The following is a 24,855-nucleotide window of genomic DNA, read 5'->3' as shown; positions in this document are numbered from 1 at the left end:
GAGCAAAAATAAACAATGCATGAATAAAGAATATCACGTAACATTGTTTTCTCTACATTGACACAAATGATACAGAGAAGCCCCAATGCAGGGGTTAAATTGATTTTCCAGTTTCACACAATGTTATTAAGTTCACTCGTCAAAATTAAGTTCAGTACACTTTTAAATAACACCTTACTTTAAATACTACAGTCGGGATAAAAATATGATTTTGCTGGTAGCAGCAAATTTTTTAAGATACAAGAAAATTTCTTATTTTATCTTTCAGCCTAAAATATTTATTGAAAACGCATGCTGCATTTCATTTCAAAGTTATTAAAATACATTTTAAAATAACATTTCTAAACAAATATTAAAAATATGTTACATAGATATTTTAAAAGGATAGAGATATTTTTCGAAAACATATAAAACATACAAAAATACAGGAGATGTATTTTTGATAAAATTATTCCATACAGGAAAGTAAAGGAATATTTGGAAAAAGTCCTTATTAATTAATTTTTACTCATTTTTATTTTTTAACTACATTTGCTTTGAACTGTTCTAGAATTCGATTTGAATTCCCTAGGAACTTGTAATTTCCATACATAAAATCTTTAAGGGAAAGAGATAAAGCTGAACGTTTTTATTTAAAAAAAACAAAATTCAAAACTTTTTCTTGCTGATTCATATTACAGAACCAATTGAATGATCAATTAGTCTTATCTAATAAACAGTAGACATATGATATTTTTAAATATCAGTATTTTCGCAGAAAAATCTGCGCTTTTTTGCATGATTTTAATTTTTTATGAGAAAATAGCAAAAGACAAATCGAAGAATTTATCACTGAGAACACATATATAAATTTAGCCAGTATGGAAAATAAAAGCATAATTACTAAATCTGACTACCACTGTAGGATTTAAAATATCGTTTAAATCCAATACAAATATCATCTTACTCGACATTTTAAGAAAAAGGAGGTTAGATGGATCGCAAAAATTAAAGAAAAGAAACACATATCTTATAACACAATCTAATAATAATTACAACAATGCAGCTGAATAGATTTTTGTAAATTTTACTCTGATTTTTGAAAAAGTGATCTTGCAAAAGTATGGTTTTGATGAATTGTAAAGAAATAAATATACATTGCTCGATACGGAACCTGTATAACACACTGTATACGTGTATAACGATACATTTGGAATAGAATGGCCCTCTTTCATATATCGGGAAAGCATCCTAACAAAAATATAGACTTTAACAAATGGAATAAGTTCTCAGATCTTACTCTCTCTCTTCTTACTCTAAATGACTCTTAAATGATTAATTTGTATAATGTGAAACATTAAAGGATTATGAAAAAATTTTAGAATATTTTAAATGTTCAGCATATTTATTTTCAGCTTTTTTGAGAATCACAGTGTAGTATTGTACAAAAAATATAAAAGAATAACTAATAGGATCTAATAACGTGGAAAATTCTGTTTCAACATACCAATTAGTAAATTAGCAATGCTCTAAAAGTTACTTAATTTACTTATAAAGGGCCCATCAGCTTAGGTCACATTCCACACTCTAAAAGATATTAAGAGAATCTAGTTATGTACACTATAATCATTGTCTTGCATTCGAATCCCAGATGAAGTTAGCCAGCTATTAGGACTTTGGACAATGAACAAAGACCGCACCAATGTTGCATATGGTCAGAGCACATCTTGCCTCAAACGAAACGAATGATATGAAAGGTGCATTCAAATAGATATCATGCTAAGGTACGAGAAGGATATCTTAGTAAAGTTGGTTGCAGGTTGTAATAGCGTAATGGCGAGTTGTATACCCAGGAGAGAAGTTCGAGTCCTAATCTTCATCACATGTATCATGAATGTCAGTTTTAAAGCAGTTAAAAAATAAACGACATTTATAGAAGGATTAAGAAAATCTATAAAACGTTAAATGAGAAATGATATTCGACTGCGGAAAAATTTTCTAAAGAGCTAAAGCGGGAAGAAAAATTTGAATAAAAAGAAAGAAATTTTTATGCTAGGCTAAGACAAACCGAATACCATTATCATATTTCGATACGATCAAACTTCCATTAACACAGTCCTGATTGGCAGACAATTTCTATTAATGATCTCGCATCCCCGGAATCTTGAAGTAAGAATCATTTACATTAACCTTATACTTCTTGAAAACGTACAAAAACGTTAATCTCATAAGTGTCTGCTAACAAGAACTCTGACTATAATTTTCAGCTAATATTAAGTATTTTCACGGAAAAATATACTTACATATCCGATAATAAAAATAATATAAACATAAAAGAGAAAATTATGAACTATTAATCATTATTGAAATACATTTAATTATGCGAAGGCTAATGAATATTCATAAGTTCAGTTGGAAATCCGAAACGGGTATATTGACTATTCAGGCGATGGAAATATGATTCAAATTTATCCATTTCTGAAACGTATAGTACATTCAAAAGGGTTGCATTTGATGGCACAGCAATTTAAACAGAGTTGGTTCCCAGAAAAATATTAAATAAACGTAGATTAAAAAATTTTATTAATAAATTAAATTAGAAAATTTAAGTCAAAATGCAATAGTTAATCAATACGAAACAGTATCAATCATACTATCTTCAAAGTTGTCTCCAGCAAAGGACAAAAATAATGATGCATCTTACCACTGACAATGATCATTATTCCATTTGTCTGAATTGTAGCTATACCGTTATCTGCCATACATATGTAGAATCCTTCATCAGAAGTTGATGCTTGTTTAATTTCTAGAATACTTTTCCCTGGCATCTGCTTCTGGGTCTGAACGAATTCATAAAGTTCTTGATTTCCTTAAATACAAAACATTTCAATCGCATTCAATAAATGAAAAATGTGAAGTCCTAAAACATTTCATGATATTATTATTTCATACCCAGATTTCATAATAATTTTTAAGTTATTCTACTTTTTTTATAGTGTTTTTGGACTCCATAATTTTAAGCCATAATAAGCTGCTGTCATCAACTGAGTTAGCGCAACTTGAGGTAAAATGTCCTGTATTATTTGTTCATACCTTGTTTCGATCCAGATTATGTGATTATAAGTATATCATATTATTCAATTAGAATTTGATTTTTATACAGAAACAGAATTTTCTCACTATGTTTTGGGTCGATTAATAACATTTATCTTAAACAATTTACTTATTCATGTAAGAAAAGCCATCCAAATTATAGAATGCGTTTTCTTTAGAAAATAATTAAAAATTTTATTTACAAACGTTTTTCCTAGTTACTTAACACTACCTTTTCGGCCATATCAAAAACATTTTATATTCGATAGTTAATCCTATTTATATAATTAGATTAAAATATAAAATTAAGAATCTTCAAATTCTTATGACTACCTCGAAGTATTTTCCTTAATAGTAAATTAACTTTAGCATAGTTAAGCGTTAAATCATCACCTTTCGGTTTTGAAATATTTGAGAAAATATGTTAGCCTAGAATTCGAAAACGGAAATTTCGTGTTTCTTTAACAGTTCATTTTCTGCCTGTAGTTTATTCATTCTGAACTTTGATACTATATTCAATGTCAGGAATCACACATTATCATTATATCACATTAATATTAAAGTGTTATTATTAACTTTACTTAGGAATACATATTTTTGTCCATAAGAACTTAAATTCAATTGAAAACATTAATTTACCTTCCAAGGACTTTTTCCAGGTAATATTTGGGAGAGGATGACCAGATGCACTACATTCCAAAGAAACATTTTCACCACTATTTAGAGAAGTATCTCTTGGTTGTGTAATCCATTTTGGTGGCTCTAATAAAAACACATACCTTAAATAAATAAATAATTAGGAAAATATAGATAAAAATATACGTAGTTTAGCTCCATTAGATAATTTTTTGTTTAGGATATCATATAGCTTAAGTCGATAAACTATTTAAATATATGTAAAATAATTACTACTGAAGTTATAATAAATTAGCATAAAAAACGTATAGCGAAATAATTTATTATCGTAATCAAACACATTTTTCAAAATATATTCACAAGGTATACTTTAAATATTAAACAGAAAGTAATTAAGATTTAAGTTCCTTTTTCAGTGAAAAATGTATAAAAGCAAAAACCGTCAGAGGCAATAAAATTTTACATTAGAACTAAATTGCAATTTTAACATGCTAAGTCCAATTTTATTTTAATAAATGTTGAATACAGGTATTTCATGTATTTAGAATATTTATAATAACTAACATTTACCAAAAATATTGAGAATCCAATATTTAAAACTAACGCGTAGTAAATATCGTAAAAATAGTGTATGTTGTTTGATTTATAATAATTTATTCAAGTAAGAAAGATAAGATATACATACCTTTTACTTCAAGATGTGCTGTATATGTATCAGATCCAGATCCTGCGACAAGTTCGCAGGTGTAATTACCACTAGTACTTTGATCGACATCTTCCAAAACGATAACAGAAAAGTCAGTATAAGTTCGTACCTTTGTTTTCTGATTCATTTTTATAGGCTGACTGTTTTTATACCATTTGAATTCCAAAGGTGGTGCTCCTGAGATAGCAGTGCATGTTGCACTTGTCTTTGATCCTGAAATAACTTGATCAGGAAAAACAAATTTTTGTATTTTAGGCAACCCTAGAAAAAATATATATTATGTATTGAAAAGCCTAAGAAATGAGAAAGATGAATTAAAAGCTGAAAATTTATCTTAATTTTTAGTAGAAATTATTTTTATGTCATACATATAATTTTATCCAACTTTTATTTATTTATCCATGTAAAAAATAGTTAATGTATTTTGAAATTAAACTGCTAATTTATGCTTGGATAGCATGTTATCTAAACATAACACCTTATCTCATTAAGTAAGTATATATAAGCTTTATAATATTAATGAATAAATTTTAAATTCAAAAATTACTTTTTACAAATTCAGAAATCTTTCAAAAGCAGAGAATTTTGAGAAATTTCTCGTCACTCTAATTATATTTGAAAACTAAAGAAATCTCCATTTTCAGCAATTTCTTTGAAATTCTGATTTCATTTTAAGATTAACATTTTAAAAAGCGTTTTATTACACGTTGTACACAGTTACAAACATACGGCGGCTGATGTTAATAAGTCCTGATCTTTGTAATACGGAAGAAAAATACACAAAATCGTTCGACAATGTAAATTAAATTACGCAACAGACCTTCATTAAAAATGTTAGGGATTTAGGCTAAATATACGGTACATATGACAACAACAGTAATATGAGAAACAAGTAAAAAAACAGCGAACACTACGTAAGAAAAAAAATATTTAATGAAATTCACTTACCATTTGCGAAATCCAAGCAGTGAATTACTATCGTCAGTGCCAAACTACAAGAGTACCATGATCGCAGAAAGTTTCTGCTATTTTGGGATTCCATTAGCGAACAAATATTCTTTGACGCAGATTGTATGGAATAACACAAAAATATTTGCATTAAGCTATGTATTAAAGATACAATATCAGAAAGAAAATGTTCAACACCGTTAAAAGAACGCGTATGCTTGCATAACAAATCCGTGGATTACATGATAGGAGCGCCACATATCGTCAAAAATAGGAGTTACTACTCACAATTATTTACAAAAATTTTTGTATTAGAAAATTTAATTATATTTATAATAAAATCAAAAAAGTATTGTACTAAAAGAAAATAATTTAGCGTATTTTAGCTAAAAGTAAATTTTTTAACCATTTTGATGAAACAAATATCTCAAGTTTTTGTTAGTAAAAATACGAAGCGATGCACTAGATTAACCTGTAGCAACGAAAATGCATTTCCTTCTTCCTGCATGACCACGTCTTTAATAAAAAGCACAATATGTAATTCAAATGCATTTTTCTTTTTCAAATAATGACCTATAACTTTAAAAAAAGAGAAAATTTAACAATATAAACATTATACATTAGATCTTGTTAGTTATTATTTCTAATTATTAAGCAACATTAATGACGCGTTTTCAACAGATAATCTATGTTCAACTGAAAAATTTGTAATGAAACACCCGTTATGCTTCTTCGCGTTTGAAATGTTTTATATAAGATACAATAAGAAAACCATAAAAGTTTATTATACTGTAACCTAAAATAATGACGAAATTGCTAGTAAAACAACAATTCAGTAACTTTGTAGAAACATTAGCTATTTTTTTTGGAAGCAAGAAAGATGAAAAATTAGCTCTTGCCTTTGCCGGGAATCGAACCACGGACCTCTGCAATACCGGTCCAACGTGCAGAACTACTACACCACGAAGGCACGATAGGAAGGCGGGAGAAATACCTTATAACTTTATATTCAATAACCACAGTTCAAAACATATCTGTATTTATGACAAAGCGCAGTTTCAGTGTGCATAACGTAAATGTGATTGGCATCCATTCAGATTAAAGACTTCAGAAACGTACATCATAAATATTTAAGTAACTTAATATGAATGCTAGTAAACTTCAGATTCACAATAATACTTCCATTTGTAATTATCGACAGACCTTTTTATGCATTTTACGCACTGCAATTCGAGGTAATTCAGCGGCTAAATTTTTGATTCCACTTCACTTCACAGTTTAGAAGTGTTACAACGTAAAAAAGCATGTTAATGATAATCTATTTCTTATTTTAGAATCACGTCATATCACCGAAGATGTAGCAACATATAACATTAAGATATAATATACAGAATTTTAATTTCGTTTCCTTGCAATAGTTTGCACTGAATAATACTTATATTACACATTTCTGTAAATGGTTTTTTATATTTCATAGCAGTACAAAATATTTTGAGCTGAACACATCAAATGGAAGATCAAAACGCAGTAGCAAACTTAAACTATACTTTTCATGGACATTTATAACCAAACAGGCAGTATTAATTGATATACAGTTCATAATTTTTTTTCGGGAAATCATCGTAAACGAAAATAGAAATTTCGAGCTAGATTAAGGCAAATCAGTAAAAAATAGTGAATATCACAGCAATTTGGTAATTTTTACCATGTAGTATCTTGAAAAACATATTTAAAATTTATTATGCAGGAAACTAATTTATTTAATATGCTTAATTTTACCAATAACTCGAAGAGCCATAGTGGCCTCAAGATGAATACCAACACCGTTGCTAACATTGCATTTGTAGATGCCCTGATAGTTCTTTGTAACTGAAGGAATATATAACGATCCGTTTGATAATACATTCAAGCTTTCATTATTGATGATCACGAAATACGAAGCATCTTCTTGATCTAGAAAAGTGAAAGTTTTATATTCAAAAATGATGATATAAAAATATTTCATCAGATAAAAGGAAATAAAAGATAAATAAAGACAACAATTATTAATTATTAAACGCAAAAATAACTCGAGGATTTTTTAATTGTCGAAGCATGCACATGCTAAAGGGAATTAATTTGATAATTATTTAAATAACATTAAACTAGATAGAAAATGCAAACATATTTTTGAAGCAACATAAAACAAGAATGTTTTTTGAAGCAAGAATGTAATCAAAGCAAATTGAGAATTTAGCAGGAATTAAAATAAAAACATCGAACGTACTTGAAACAGACCAATGGATGTTAGGCTCAGGCTTTCCGGATGCATGACACGGTATAATGACAGAATTTCCAGCTAAAACATCTTGGTCGACAGGCCTCTGTATCCAAGAAGGAGGAACTATGACAAAGAATACATTATATAGTAAAGCACAGAAAATAAAATAAAATAAATAAAATCCAAAATAAGACTTTTGCATACTAAATTATTAAACATCATGAGAAATATGTTAACTAGCTAATGCTTTCATTATTCAGATGATAAATTAACATTTCTGTATTTGTTTCCCAAACATAAATTTATGTTAAAGAAATATTTCAAATACAATCGGTTGCTTCTTATACAGCGGACTTTGAAGAAAACGCTCATTCGTTTGGACTCTGGCTGTTGGAATAAATAGACTGCAACTAATCGTGGTCATTCAGCTCAAGAACTTTTAACTGAGACAACATTCAGATTAACAGTATAAATGAGTAACAAGAATTAATATATTTGTTTTCGTATATTTTACATCTATGTGGCTGACTTAAATAATATGTAATAAAATACCATTTCTCCGAATTTTGCATTTATTTAAGATAAGCCTTATAAAATTTATTTTAAATAACACGGTAGTTTTATGTGAATACTATTCTGTAATTTATGTTTCTTCCTCATTATCCACACTAGAATGTAAACTAGATAGAATTTAAAAAATACGTCTGAAGCATAGGGAAGATTAAACGATCAGTAAGTTAAGAATAAATTAAGAGAATTAAATAATAGTAAGTTAATAATAAGTATACATTAGAACCCGCATGGATTAGATTTCAATAAAATTCCAGTTATCTGGATTCTAGGCATACAGATTCTTTCTTTATTCTATGCTCTACCTCCCAAAATCTATTTGTTTTTATTTATTTATTTTGGTATATTTAATTTTTTAATGTCCACTAGTTTTTTATTTGATGAGTAAAAATAATGCAGCTTGAAAAGATAATCCCATGACAATGAAGACAGGTATCCTTAAAAATGTAAAGCATGCTTTGTGAAACTTTTCGTGTGTTGAAAGGTGAAATGACATAAACTGAAAAAGCAATTGCCGTAATGTTATACGACAAAATATTCCGAGCGTTCCTAGGCACTGAACTAAAATATACCAAAGTATATACTAAATAACATGTAGAGTTCTCGGAGACTGGGCCGTTGAAAATACAAACGATTAGGATGTTGGAGTGTAACCCAGGAATATATAATTAATATTTTATCGCTATTTTTATCAAACAGGTCATTCATTACCTCTACGAATTTCTCTGCTCTACGTCCAAATGTTGAAAGTACAGGCATAAATACATATATGTTCCTGACAGAAAAGTTTTAAAAGAAAACGTTTATTTAATAATGTGAAGCCGATTTTTTACCTCGATCGATTCAATACCTGCTGCAAATAAAAGTTAAATGCAAAAATGTTTTATATTGATAGCAGTTAGAAAAGTGTTTTATATTAATAGCAGTTAGAACAATTATTGGAGGAAATATTCCTTAATAATGGCATTTCTACTTTAAAAAATTTATTCAAGACTGGAGCAATGCAATTTACTTAATGAACGGAGTATTTCAACTGGCGCATTTCCATACCATTCAATGTACCGTAATTACTAATATCAAGAGAAAAATACAAAATCCACATCTTTCAATATAACATACCTCAGTGGAAACCAGTAGAAGAAACAAGAGAATTTATCCATATTTAATTGGTAACTAAGAGTACATAAATCAACCTCACTATGCACCTATAAATAGTCTTTACGCAGTTTATTTCTTATAACAGATTAAACTTGTATAGACGTTAGGTATTTTTTGAAAGCAGGAGTCATGAAAAATGAGCAATGCCGGGACTCAAACCACAGACCTCTCGAATAGGCGCCGAGTGTGCTGACCACTATACCAAGAAGGCATGCTAAGAAGGCGGGAGAAATACTTTATATACTCTCTGTTTTAAAGGGCGACTGGAGATTAGAAGACCCCATTGCCAAATCCTCGTGGTGGAGAATCATCATCCTCCCCCTTTTTTAGGTCGAGCTCCACTGCAGAGACATTTTTTGAAGCAGGAAAGGTGAAAAATGAACAATGCCTTCGCCGGGACTCGAACCATGGATCTCTCGAAATACGCGCCGAGTGTGATCATTACACCCCGAAGGCATGTTAAGAAGGCGAGAGAAATACCTCATAAACTAACTGGTAATGAGACGGACGTGAGCGCTATTTATCTTAGTAGAAATGCGTTTCATGTCAGAATTTGTAGAGGAAACCTATCTTAATTATATTAAACATAAGGGTATGAGAGAAACATTTGAAAAAAGCGTAGGATTGTATGTAAGTCCATGATTGTTGTTATTAGACCAGAAGGACTAATTTTATGACTATAAATATAGATTTTTATTAATTAATAGCAACATAAATGCCAAATCACGAAATTACGAATGCAGTATTTACAAGCATCTTTGTTTTATCATGTTTTATTTAACTGCTTTTCATAAATATTGAGCTTTTTAAAATCGGAGGTTTGGGGCAGTCCGACGTCCTGAAACTGTCGACTTCATATGCTATGTTGTAGACAGGTTAGATTAATGAGATACATTCCGATGACCTCATTGATCACGTGACTTACGTATACCTTTTTATAAACAAACAATGCAGATGACCTCAGAGATCACGTGACTTATGTACAGCTAATGCAAACAAGCAAGGTCATTCTTCCTCTTTTTCTCTTGCGGAATGTATCTAATTTATTTTAATGTATCAAAGCATGCAAAGGCTATCTGGATAAAAGGAGGAATGATTTCGTGGAGGACTTTATACTAATTTGAACTTGCTCATATTAACGTTATGCATAGAGAAGCCTGCACTATGCACCCGTTCACCTGGGATCGACGTTAGGTCAGCCTAACAGTAATCAGCGGTTTTAATCACTCAGACACCGGTGGTCTCAATTACGCTCTGAGCGTGCAGACCACTACACCACGAAGGCTCGCTAAGAAGGCGGGAGAAATACCTTATAAACTAAATAATGAAGAATATGCATGAATATGTGTATGTTTCTCGTATTATGAAAAAACAATGTTACCTAAAGTCATCAAATTTTGAATAACATAGTCCTCCACCCCAACATGGGTGCCTGGAAACCCGAATTTGGAATTTGATTTATTCTCTATTTCATTTTGTAAAACGTTAACGAATTTTTGATTAAAAAAACTTAACGATTTCTAAGCGAGCAATGCCAAAACTGTAGAAAATAAAACATTTTTATGTCCAGCCGGGAAATACCTATCGCAAATTCTAAAGATATACTGTTTTCAAGTATTTTTAGCGCGAAGTGGCGTTAGCTCAAATGAATGTGTCTCAAATGTGACTGTAAATGAAACAAGCACCCGTTTTGGCGTAAACTTTTTTCTAGTGATTATGCTTGCACCAACATTTCTACTTTCGTTGGCTTCCAACAGGATTCAAATTAGAAATGCATATAAGAACAGATTTCGTGAAGTTAGGAGAGAGCTTTTGTCAGCAATCTCTGTCTGCCCTTTTCTAGCCATGCTTGCTAGCATGAGTTGAGGTCCGAGGCAAAACGTATAGGTGCAGTTTTTCTTGTAAAATTTCACATTTTAAGACTGAAGTTTTTTTTTTTTACATTTACGGTCTGTTACACCCCCAAAAGCAGCACAGATCTTCTGCTGTTATACGAACTGTGTAAATTTGTTCGGACCTTGTCCTGAGTTCGTGTTACGTTACTGGAAGATTTAGAACAGGACGATACAGCGCATGGCTACATATACGGCCACTGAAATAATTAGGCACCATATAAAGTTAAACCATACATTACAACGTAAACCGAATCTATGACGAATTTTAGAAACAACAAATTTCGCTTAGAAAATCAGCCAAGTTTAGATATTGACTTTCTTGGTTATCTTGTATTTACTAGTGGTATTTTAGGTTTGATGAATTTTCCGTCTCATCAACGATAACATATTTAAAAGAATTCATAATCTCTAATATATTCTGGAAAAGTATATAGCCATGTATTTGCAATAATACATGGAGTTTATTATTTGTTAAAAACTATAGAACTCGATTATAAAAAGTATATTTCTTATTAAACAACTGGCTATTGATTGTCGTTGAAATGCCATGCGTTGAATTCCAGAGGTATTCAAGATTTCTCTGTGCCATTACCTCGAAAAAACGGGAAGTTTAATGAACATATCAGTTACGCGACCGTGGAATTTAAACATTACGAATTTTTAACTGCAGCTCATAATAGTTCCTGTTTCAATAAAATACTTGTCGCTTCGACTTGCACTCTTTTCTGAGTAATCCTGAAATGAAAAATCTTTATTTTAAGTTTTGCTAAGTGATTGCTTAATTATGTAATTAAATTGTAATTGTTAGCGATTATACATGATTGTTATCTAGCTGTTGTAATTGTTCTGAAACTGATGGTGCTTCGATTTTTCTGTTTAATTTATTTTACGTTCGATGTAATAAGCAACCAGAACAAAATTTTAGTTGCTATTTGTTTAGTTTACTGGGAGCCAAAAGGAGCGTCAGCTCAGAAGGGCTATTTTAGTCTCGAAACGGCATTTTACGTTGAATCACTGTAAAAGGCAGAATCACTTTTCAGATTGTTGCCATCAAATATTGTCTCTTTGTACTATTTTGAAAGAAATTAAATGTATGAGAATGCTCATGAATGTAGGTATGTTTCTCGCATTGTTGATAAAGAACGTTACCTAGAGCCATTAAATTTTGAATAGCGTAATACTCCACCTGAAAATGGGCACCTTGGAACCTGAAGTTTGAATTACGAATTTGTTTTATTATCTATTTCAAATTTTGTAAAATTTGAACGAAATTTTGAGCGATTTCAAAGCGAGCAATGGCAACACTGTACGAAATTTATATTCACTGTAGGAATTTATATTCAGCTCGAGACTGTCTATCGGAAATTCTAAATATATGCTGTTTTTAAATATTTTGTGTTGAATTGAAATTTATGTGGTTTAAGTGCAAAGAACATAATACTTCATAAATAAAGGTAACACACAAAATATTAAAAAATGCACCTCTGGGCGTAATATAAAATCTGAAAGTTTTCAGTTTTTTACAAAAGTAGTTTTATTCCCATATTGGTAATAATTTGCTTTATCAGGAAATTAGACTGAGATAAGTTTGACATTAAAAATTTAAATTCGGTATTTTAATATTAAAAACATTACCTTATTCGAGTGGAAACTGGCATTATTAGACGTAGAATTTATGATAAGAAATATTTTTTGTATTGATTACTGTTTGAAACCTCTCAAACGTTATAGAAAGGAAACATTCAAAATAACTAGATATGAGATATCGAACGTTTACTGTTAAAGAAAGTTTTCGGCAGAAAGAAAAACGTTGAGACAACCTCAGTATTGAACACGTTGAGACACTTCAAGAAATGGAAGATTTATCATACCGTGTTTTCGCTAATGATTTTGGGGAAATCTGAAATAATAATTTAATACATTAGAGATAAAAATCAGAGTGACCAGAATACTTTCATTTCATGGCCATGAAATTTCCATGATTTGTATGACGTTATAATAACAAATATGTAACATTACAAAAATAATGCTTACTTTTGTCGTTAGTGAGACTATTCCCTTATAGAGGATAAATGAAAGCAATTACGAAAGTTTAAAGCGAACCTTTTTAATACATTTTATGAATGCATGCATGTTAGCAATAATTTTATGTTCATTCAAGATGCCATTCTTTCTGCTATACTTAATTACTGGAAATTTTGTAAATTTTTTATGTTACACATAATGATTTTAAATACTGTAATACTCAGACTTAAGCGAACTTAAAATTACGTAATTTATTGTTTTCCCATCTTCCGATTCTCTACGTAAGTCTGTTTTATATATTTTAAGAACTGGTTTAGAATACTGAATGGGTCTGGAAGAAAATCTGTCCATTCGTTTTCAAAAGTGAGATGAAAACAACATCAGAAACTGGAGAATCATATTACTCACGTAATAGAAAAAGTTGCCTAAGTTGACAGGCCTTAGTCTTATTTAAATAAAATTCGGATACCCGCTTTTCATCGATCCAACTTATTACGTAACTTCTGTATTCTTTTATTAAACACTTTTCTTCCTTCAATGCACTGATCATTTATACTTACTAGATGATTATGCATTCAGACTGAGGATTTTCAAAGATGATTGCGTGTAACTCTAAAATTAGAAAAAAGCATGTCTTTTGATACTACAGTATTTTAGGAAAATGTTTTCTAACTATTGTACTTTCACGATAAGAAAGAAAATCGAAATAAAATGCAAAACTTTAAATAGCTTTGGTTTAAGTAACTCACATGAAAAACGGGATGTGTAGATACAATATTTTTCAAACCAAAACTTTTTCCTTTAAACCAAACCTACAAGCCTCAGCTTTCCCCTCGAATGCTGTAATTTTCTTCTCTTTCCATGCTTAAGATTAATGCAAGAAAGCCTTAAACTAAAACTTTTAAAATAAGATCTGAGCATTTGTAACAGCCAAAGTAATTTTTACCATAAATTATATAGTTAGTTACAGCTATGAGTTATATAAAGATAACATATTCCATTAGTAATATAGGTTCAACATACTTAATAGGAAAATAAAATGTTTCTAAACTTGAAAATGTTTTGAGTGCCGATCCTTGAAATAAGTCACATTTTTAAGTACTTTAACATAAGCATGTCTTTTTATAATCATATGAGTACCGAGTTAATCATATGAAGTTTGAGAACATGTACACTGATACAATGGTATTAAGAAATCAGAGACTGTCCACCTGGGATCGAAAGAATAGCACATTTATTATTTCATTGACATACATGCACTTTATTTACTTCAGAAAATGTATAGAACTATAGTGTGAAACTGCCATATAGTTAGCTGTATAGTGTTATTACTTTAAACTGTGAATATATATGAAACACTTATTTTATACTAGTCTCATAGAATGTCTTCTTATGCGTCTTCTGAAAGAGCTCCTGTTCCTGGTATTTTGGTTGGGGAACATTCCATGCATTGATCTCACATATAACAATCAGTTCAAAAAATAAAGCTTGAGATTTTAAGCCTCTTCAAAAGCGCTCTATCAGTGGCCGAGTGGTTAAGACCGTTGACTACTGGTAGTTCAATATGGCTGGTTCTATCCCAGTCGAACGGGCTGGCTGCATGGTTGTTTTTCGTGGTTTTCTCCATGTGTAACATAAAAACGAACCAGTTTCCCTCAGAAAGACCTCTAAGAAGGCATCCCTCCTCTTAAAGCAGACAGCCCACATAGCTTTGTCATGTTCAAATAACCCAACTTAACATCTTCAATAGCAATGAAACTTCGCATATAATCTTCTACGTAAGTTGCAGTCAAAGCGGTTTTCTTTCGGTACCTGTAATACTGTTTTCTCTGCCTAATGACTATTAATGCAGAGAAGCCGTAAATTATTAAAGCTTAGTGCAAAGTGGGTAGTTTTTTTTAGGGTGGAGGCAGAAAAGGGCTGTTTTAATGATGCCCTTAAAATTATATTACTAATTTTTATTCGAGGTTCAAGACCCTTTTATATAACCAAAACGCTTCACACATTTCTAATAAAATTTACCTCCTAAAATTCCTTAAAATAACAAAGAAAAAATGCCTTAAAGTAACCAATCATGAAATCCGGTAAGTTTTAAAACTGATTCTGTTTAGTGTACCTTTTAATATTTTTACCGTTTAAAAAGTGAACGAAAATTTGAAAAAGCTGATTTAAATTTTAATTACAGAGGAGCTCTCATATTCTGTTTTAAATCCGAAAATACTGTCTCAATATAGAATATCAAACATTTTTTATTCGTTTAGTAAATTTAAATTTAAATTAAACAGTTATAAATATTTTGAATACTAAGCAACCACAACAATACTGCTAAGATACACATGCGAGAAAATACATTTTTTCTAAGCTATGTTAATAGTTTCTGTATGGGATAGAAATTCATTAAATTAATATTTTAGCTTATGTAAATGAGACGTATTAAAATAATTTAGAGAGATAATTGATAAAAGAAATAGAATGAAAAACGGGCTAAATAATATAATGCAAGAGAAAGTAGAATATCGATTAGAAATCGAAGAAAATCGAATCGAAATTCAAAAATACCGATTAGAACGCATTTGTTAGAAAACATTAGAAATGCTAATAGATTTAAATAAAGTTAAAGTTCACATACATCGAATATAGTTTAATATTATGCTTTTCTGGTTTCCCTTTACTTGTAGGTTTTAATGTGTGTATTAAAAATACAGATATATTTTTAAAAATTACTGACTAACTAAAAGAATACGCTATGTAATTCTTTGTGAAGTAGAGTTGTAGAGACATTAGGATTTTTTGGAAGCCAGAGAGATGAAAAATTAGCAACCGCCTTCGCTGGGAATCGAACCATGGACCTCTGGAATACCGGCCCAGCGTGCTACCGTTACACCACGAAGGCACTCTAGGGAAGTGGGAGAAATACCTTATATGCTCCCCTTTTTAAAGGGCGAATAGGGTTTTAGGGGACCTAGTCGCCAAATCCTGGGTGTGGAGAATCATCATCCACAACCCTTTTAGTTCGGGCGCCACTGTAGAAACATTAGGCCAGAGATATGAAAAATTAACAACCGAGTTCGCAAGGAATCGAACCACGGACCTCTGGAATACTGGCCCAGCGTGCTACCGTTACACCACGAAGGCACGCTAGGGAAGTGGGAGAAATACCTTATAGAATATTTAATGACTAAAATGTAAATCTTGTTAACGTTTTAGGCTACTATAATATCATGTTTACTCATGCATGTATTTTTCTTTTTACTAACTTTAATGTTTCCAAATAAAGGGAAAATTTTACGGTGTAAGCCTTTCTGAAGAGAGGAATTAATGGAACACAGATGATTAAAAAGCGTATATACGAATAAAATGTACTAGTTTTATTGCATCACATACTGAAAAGGATTACAAAGGTACAGTTAATTACATTTCAGAAACAGTTATTTTTTGTAGTGCAGTTTCATTTATTTCCGCAGTATTTATTCACCACAGAAATGTAAAGCTCTAGATTAATGGTGGTTATATTTCTTGAAGTACGATTTTAGCGTTGATAATGTAATTGCTGCAATGTTTGAAACCTAATCTAAGAAATATTATCTGTATTCACTGCAACCAATTTTCAGCATCTGTCACCGATATCCCAAAACAGATTTTATTTATCACTCAGGTTATTTTATTTCATGTCCTATTAATGAAGGAATAAACAAAGTATAGTAAAAAATATTCTGGAAAGCTGTGCTTTGTACATGGAGGGATTGTTATGCATGTGCGGTTTCAACTTACATTTCAGTGATTTTACCTACAGTTTCATGTGAAGGTTGTTCTATGTGAAGTTAAGCATTTGTTTTCCTAAATATGCTTATAACCTTTCATGCTGAATAGTTGTAAGCACATTTAAGCAGTTGAGGAAGACATTATATGTCATATGAACAACATTCATAAAGGTGCTGGCATCGTTATGAAGACATCTCATAATGGATGATATCATTGCACTTATGGATCTTGTGCTTAAAATATTAGACTGAACGTTTGACACTTACGTTTTCTTGAAGTACATAAGTGAATCTATATACAACTTAGATTGGCATGTGTGAAGGGTCATTAGCAGAGTTTGGTATGATTCTAGTAAAGGCCCGAGAGTGAAATATTTGTAAATTCAAGCGGACATTTAAATATTTGTTTCAGAATGTTCAAAAATATCTCTAAATTTGGAGGAAAAGCTGATAGTTATAAGAGTAAATCAAATGATTTCCTGATTACATGCTGAAAATTGTTGCAGGAGGTAGGATATGCGAAGTAGCCACTTTTGTGAAAAAGAGAAAAAAATCAAAATGAGAAATAAACAGCAGGAGAGGTTCTTTGAGATAAAACTAATATGAGAGTAATGCAGATGTTTCAGATCTTTCAGATGTTTAAAAATTAATGAATATTTGTCATATGTTATTGAAATTATATGCCTATTTTTTATTCATTCGATGTTAAGCGTAAATAGTTTCATCTTTTGAAATGAAAAGTATTCAGAGCTTCAATAATTTTCGCCTATTCGCTAAAAATCAGGCGATTAATACCATCTCAAACAACATTTAGCGTAAAGCAATATATGTCTTCATAAAAAAGCCAGGTGTTTTTAAAGTTTACTAAACAAAATAGAGTTAACAAAACATTCATATCGCAACTAATCATATGCATAATCATCTGTCAAGCTCAAAATTAAATTAAAATTTTAGATTGAATAATTTGTCAAGCCCGAATTATATTAAACCTCTGTGTATAGATATAGGTGTTGGTGTATTTAATTATGGCAAAGCACACTAGGGCTATCTGCCTAAGGGTAGGGATGCCTTCGTGGAGGACTTTCTAAGGGAAACTGGCTCGTATACACGTTACACATGGGGAAAACCACGAAAACACCCATGCAGCCAGCCCGTTCGCGGGATTCGAACCTCAGATCGAACTACCAGTGTTCAGCGACTTTACCGGTCGGCCGCTGGTGGGCCCCTTTGTATAGACATAATATACTATGAACAATTATGTAAATCTGAAAAATTAGTTAATCGAACGATTGAGGTAATTTTGAATAACAGGACAGAAATTTTTGACAGCATGATAAATTACTCAAAATAAAACAACGAATAGCAAACTTTTCATAAATAAGAATTAAGAATAAATTAATAAATAGGAAAAATGCAATAACACAGATAAAACTGATATATAAGACTGAACAGGAACTTAAAATGTCAACTTTGATGTTAATTTAATTTAATGATTTTTTAAAATCACAAAGAAATAATTAAACTTCAAAAGAGAATAAATATAAATTAATTAGATCTTTTTCTAAAACGGTTTACTGATACTGAAAATAATTTTTAATAAGAAAGAAGTATATACTTACTCAAAACAACTAAAGTCGCTGTAAAACTATCCGTATGTGAATCAGATTTAACAACACAAGTGTAATTCCCACTGTCATCTTCAGTCAAAGGTTCAATAAGAATCACCGAAGAATCAATGTAAGATCGGATTTGGATATTAGAGGATTTGTCCAAGCGCTGTCCATTTCTGAGCCACTGAAACTGAAGACCTTTACCAGCTGTTGTTGAGCATAAAGTACTAGCTCTTGTTCCAACAGTAAGTGACGGAGGAAAAATGAATGGCTGAATTTTCCAGTTTTCTGAAAACAATTAAAGATTGTTTACGCTGCTTCAGGTCTTCCAAAAAGTGTTGTTAACACTCACACTATATTTATTTATATTTTATTAGTATACTATATTTACACTAGAAGTGATTTTGCACAATTCTTTTAACTAACCAGAAACATATTTAGTTTTTCAGTACTGAGACGAGGTAATAAAGATAAAAAATATGAAGATTTTTGGTTGAATTAATAAACAGAAATACACATGAATTAAATTAAAAAACATTAACTAGTACATTTGTATTAATTTAATGAATTTCAAAATATAGAATTAAAAGTATATTAGCAATCAAAAATGTAGTCTATCTTAAAATCAAAGTAAACAAATTTTTATTAATACATACAACATTTTATTACAATGTTTTTATTTTATAAGATGAATAATTGTTTCTATAATTTTAAACTGTTTTATTCAAAGAATTAAAATGACATTTATTTTACATGAAGAGTAACAATTATGTGCACATTTAAATTATTGTATGCAAATTCTCTATTAAAATGAAAAAACTATAAAATAATAACACTTGTAACTACAGCATGTCACACGAAAAAAGAAGAAAAGATTAAAAAAATAAAACGTCACACTAATATAAAGTGTTCAGGAAGTTTAAAAAAATAATACAAATATTTATAATAACATTTAAATAGTAAACGGCATTGCTTAGAAGCTATCAGTTTATATTGATTTCTGATTCAATTCCTTAGTCTAACATAAAAATATTTAATAAATATGTTACTTACCATGTTCAGAGGAAACCGAAGTGACGCTAAAGCATCCAAACAAGACAAACAACAATGGCATGTTTTCTAACTTCTTCCGTATACACGTATATCCACTAATTTCCTTGCCTGAGTGATAATAACTCAGTTCCGTTCGAAATAATAATTATGCTAATGAGATTTAAACACTGAAACATGTAATATCAAGCTTTCAAAAAGTACACTGTTAAAATGGCCAACAAGTTCTGAGGTACAAGTATCTACCATCAAAACGTACATGCTGCGCCCCGTAGTGGTAAAACATGAAATTATAAACTGAAATAGTTATAAAAACATTAGATATATATAATTTACGAAGTAAATAACGAATAAAAGTGAATAAAACGCAACTGAATTATGGAGTCTAAATTAAAGCTGTTTTATGATATAATGGTAATTATAACTACAACTGCTGAATGTGTCATATATTAAAGTTTATTATGCTTTATTAATTAGCATAATAATAATAAATAGAAAAAACACTGAATTTTCGTGAATCGACATCATAAATGTTTAGTGATAAATTAATAATATTTACGGAATGAAATAAATGCTAGTTTTAAAAATACAGGTTATTCCTCATAACTAAAACTTAAATTTCCAAAATGACATAAAAAGCAAAATTTAAGTTGAAATCAGTTGCATTAAAATATGTTGCAGGCCAAAAAACAAAAATTAAGCACTGTATAAAATGCCATTTTTCGACTTTTATTAAGCAATGAATTTATACACAGACGGCCTGAAAATAAATTACAGTTCTGCTATTTGAGCTATTTAGTGAATAAGTGAATCAGCGCAACATTGACATGTGTGATGACAGCTTAACATTAAGTGTGTAGCAGCCTAACATGTACTAACACTTAACATTGTGTTAGGTTTTGTACAATGACTGCGGCATGAAGTAATATGCATTAGAAATTAGTCAATTTATTAGAAATTATTGCAATTTTTAGTTATGTATTAGAAACTGTACGTAATCAATAAAATAGATATCAGAAGAATTTTATCTTGCTTCAAATATTTCAGCAAAAGCTGTGTATTGGATGTCTCGTATTACAATTTTATTTCACCAAAAATTAGAAACAAGACTCAGAAAACGTCCTTTTAAGTTTATGTTATCCTTAAATTTATGCATAAATCAAGGTAGTCTAGAATTAGAAATCGATTGTTACTTAATGTTTCCCTAGTGCTTAACGCAGTACTTTCGTGTTACATTAAGAGCCATCTGTTAGCAGTAATCACGAAGAATAAGATACATTTTATAAGATAAATTTACAACTTAATTGAAACAAAAGACTTAAATTTTGCTGTGAACTTCTTTTTCGCTGCTACAGAATAACATTAAATAACCGTATGCTTCATAGTTCATAGCATGAATATTACAAAAATGATAAATTAAAGAATGTTTTTTGGGAATTCAGTTAAGCAAACTGAATATACCTTATAACTGAAATTGCACAAATGTAATTCAGCTTAATTGATATGCTGTATGAAATTTAATTCAAGTATAATAAAATTTATGACCCACGAAATTTTATCTGAATAAGGATATGAAAATAAATTCAAGAAACGGAATTCAGGATAGCACCCACGAACCCACGAAATCTAATATAACGTTTTACTTCAATTATTACATTAAGTGTAACTATTAGGTGTGTCAGTATTTAAATATAAAGCATAAAATACGTGTAATGCAAAAATACCTCTTTGAAACGTCTTCGTTTTGTTTTTAAACGTTGAAAACATACACTCATTACATTATAATGCAAACAACACATCAATAGATGTTCAAAGTATTCGGCAATACCTCAGTACCAAGAAGAAGTGCATTTTGTAAACACTTCGTTACTATGTCATACAAATTAACTCACCTTAATAGAAGTTTTTTTTCAAAATATTAATACTTAGGATTTCGCTCTCATACATAAGTTTAATGAAATATCTTCGTAAATATCATATATATTAAGCAGCTTTATGTTTCGGAATGATGATGAAAGAATGTGCGATAAAGCGATTTACCATGTCATTAAAGCACTATTCTGCTGTTGGCGGTAATAACATGAATTTAGATTTTTGTATGCAAAATGTAAGATAATGCAACGTCAAAAACACTAATATAAAACTTGCTATTTTTACTGTACAGCACGTTTATTGTTTTCCATCAAGATTACAAAAATATTCCCGTCTATTAATTCAGAAAAATTAAGATTGAACTATCCGAAGAAGTTGCTATACGCTATAGTCGATATATTGTATTTTTTTCGGAATCAAAATATATGAAAGAAAATTATCCTGTTTTATTTTTGGAATAATAGGACTGTGTTATGGATGAGCAGAGTGTTTAAAAATAAACATATTCGATTGACAGAACATATTGTCTTTGGAGTAATGCTATAGAAGAGACTGTATGAGTCACAGTGGAGTAAAATGAATTAATAATAACATAAGTGACATGAATTCATAATAAAATAATTAATAATGAAATAAGGCTGTGTTTAATGATTCACATAACGCAGAAAAATATTTTAAACTGTCAAGCACCTTTTTTATCAGAATACAAATTATTGCTTTAATAAGACTTAACAAAGACTTTCTGAATTACTTGCAAGAAATAGTAATGCATCTATATGCAAAAAGACAGACACTGAGACAAAAAACACACCCTGGATGATTTAAAATTCATTATTTTCGTTTATAAAACTTTTAATTCATCGATAATAAAGGCTAAGATATCGCAAAGTGCTAGAGAAATGTTTCGAAAATAAAATGCATACCCAAAAGGAACTCTGAAAATTCCTTATTTGTTACGAAAACTCATTTAGAACTAATGATAACATAATCAATAGAATAGTTTTGACTGCATTAAAACTTTTGTTACATTTCATTATTTTGACATATTTTCTTTCTCACCAATGACACGTAAATTCGCAGATTTCTTTAATGGCGCACCAACATCATTCGAAACAATGCACTGATAAACACCTTCATCCTCTTTGTTCACTCCAATAAGGTTCAATGAACCATTACTATGAAGTATGACTTTATCTGAACCAGCGTTTGCATGATCCATAATTAAAGAATAGAATTTTCCGTCTATTTCTGAAATATAAAAATAACATTTTAAATAAGAGATCTTATCCTTAAAAGAAGAAATAAGTATATAATTTTACTTATATTTTCATGCATAAGATAAATTTAAAGGGTGGGTACATAATAGACAGCAAAGTGTTATTCAGATTCTCTTCGCACATGAAATTATTATATCGTACATTATATTCCAAAAAGTAATCAAGAAAGGGAATAAAACTTTAACTTCATAAATTTGAGAGAGTTTTGTTAATCTTAAGAGTTTTGAAATCTACATTAGCACATTAATCTACATAAGACTAAATGCACTGATTTCCGTATTTTGGAGTTATTGAACTACTAGGAGATTTAAACGGATAAGAAGAGGATTAATTTTTTATAACCTTTATTTAAATAATTATCAAAGTGATGGGATTGTTTTAGCGTAACGAAGATTTGATTCTTATTTAATAATATTTATTATTAAATAACTGCAGTATTCTTTCTATACTATGCTAATTTCTTTCGAATGTAAAAATGCCGATAAGGTTTATTAATTGCATGTGTCTGCATCTAATGATTTATTCGTCTAAAGTAAAGCGGATGTTTGAAAATTATACCCAGGATAAGTGGCAAAGCAATTCATAAGTGACTGAACTTACTGTTGCCATTCGGAAGCAAATTTATGAATAAAAGTGCAAGGTCTTGCTCTACAGGGCGTCAAACAAAGACGCATGAACTTATCTATCATAACTATTTGAAGAATTTTGTAGAAGACTTAAAATTTCTAGCCCATTTTAAACATAGAAACAGTAATTTTAAACATGGAAACAGTAATTTTAAACTAAACATGGAAACAGTAAACCCAAACGGTTCTGAAGCAAAGATATCAATTTAGTGTTCTTTGCTTTAATGACTTTGAATGCTGCTAAGCCATAGATAATTTTGCGTGTAAATGAAATTCACTTCTACCTACTCAGCTGTGAATACATACATTTGGTAATGGAGTACACAAAACTTTAATTTTAATCAAGTAAATTCTCTAGATTTACTCATTCAGAGGTACTACGAGGAATAGAAATTCTGAGTTTGTTGATGGTCTCATCTTTGAGATATTAATAAGTATATCTCTGTGATCTGCAGAGTTACTGCCATGGAATATGGAAATATCATAAAATGTTTTATTATTATTTTTTATTTGAATATTTAAATTCCTTGTGAACCACATAGCATTGCACAAGGCTTACAGAGATACATTAAAAAACAAAAAATACTACAACACAGCACGAAATAGAATAAACTTACAAATTCACAGATGACACGTAAGATATAAATATACAGAAATGACACGTAAGAGATAAATATACATAAAATGTTTTAATCCCTTTTAACAGCGCCTCCGTACATAGGTTTAGACTTATATGCAATATGTGGTTCACACATATTGCATATAAGTATATATATATATAAATTAATATAATCTGCTAATTAATATGAGAGGTCGTTCGATAACATTTTACTAAAATGCCTTGATATAAAGGAAAACCCTGCAAACTATTTCCTTTTAATATTAAAGCATAATACTTTATATTATTTCTAAATGCCAAACCGCATATACATGAAGCATATGGTTTTCAGAATCAGAATCGTAAGCAAAAACATAACCTTGCGTTTGCGATGTCATCAAAATACTTTAACGTTCAAAAGGTGGAATATTCTATAAAGATATTAATTATAAAGAAAATGAATTGAAACGTTCAGTCAGATTATAGCATTACTATTATTTCGCTTCAGTGTTTTAGGTTTTCTCTTATCAACTCTATTTTGCAATTCAATCATTCTCTTCAAAATTAACCAAATGAGTAAGTTTACAAGTAAGCTAACATGAGCTTTATTAAAAAGATGGGAAGTTACACTGATTGCTTGATTTGCTTAGTGGCGAATTTAGCTAGCAATTCATTTCAGACTAAGGACGTTATCTATTTATTTGAATGCGCAAATCATATGAGATCAATCTTAAGGGAAAGGTTGAAGGATGTTGTTCACTGAAGACTTAAGGAGACTATAATGGAACCTG

General features: G+C 30.0%; 1 protein-coding gene across 14 annotated transcripts in view; it reads right to left on the bottom strand.

The window, feature by feature from the left end:
* LOC118194022 (cell adhesion molecule Dscam1-like) overlaps positions 1-24,855 on the bottom strand; it is a 234,218-nt gene that overhangs the window by 86,552 nt on the left and 122,811 nt on the right. The window contains exons 1-4 of one of the 14 annotated variants that reach the window (XM_085819467.1): positions 19,695-19,874; positions 18,651-18,929; positions 7,629-7,745; positions 7,142-7,315 (exon numbers count right to left, since the gene is read on the bottom strand). The exons of 11 other annotated variants lie outside the window; for them this stretch is intronic. In XM_085819467.1, coding sequence (XP_085675593.1) covers positions 7,142-7,315; positions 7,629-7,745; positions 18,651-18,929; positions 19,695-19,755 — 631 coding nt within the window. In that variant the 5' untranslated portion in view covers positions 19,756-19,874. Of the gene's footprint in view, positions 1-2,683; positions 2,849-3,711; positions 3,835-4,393; positions 4,676-5,362; positions 5,554-7,141; positions 7,316-7,628; positions 7,746-18,650; positions 18,930-19,694; positions 19,875-22,622; positions 22,812-24,855 lie in introns of those variants that run through there. 2 more of the 14 variants (XM_085819451.1, XM_085819460.1) reach the window with 2 other exon arrangements.

Source organism: Stegodyphus dumicola, chromosome 6, assembly GCF_044657685.1.
Source record: "Stegodyphus dumicola isolate Sdum_Otavi_A_Nest chromosome 6, ASM4465768v1".
Classification (NCBI taxonomy): Eukaryota; Metazoa; Arthropoda; class Arachnida; order Araneae; family Eresidae; genus Stegodyphus; species Stegodyphus dumicola.
The sequence above is the reverse complement of the archived record's forward strand: the minus strand, read 5'-3'. Positions and strand labels throughout refer to the sequence as shown.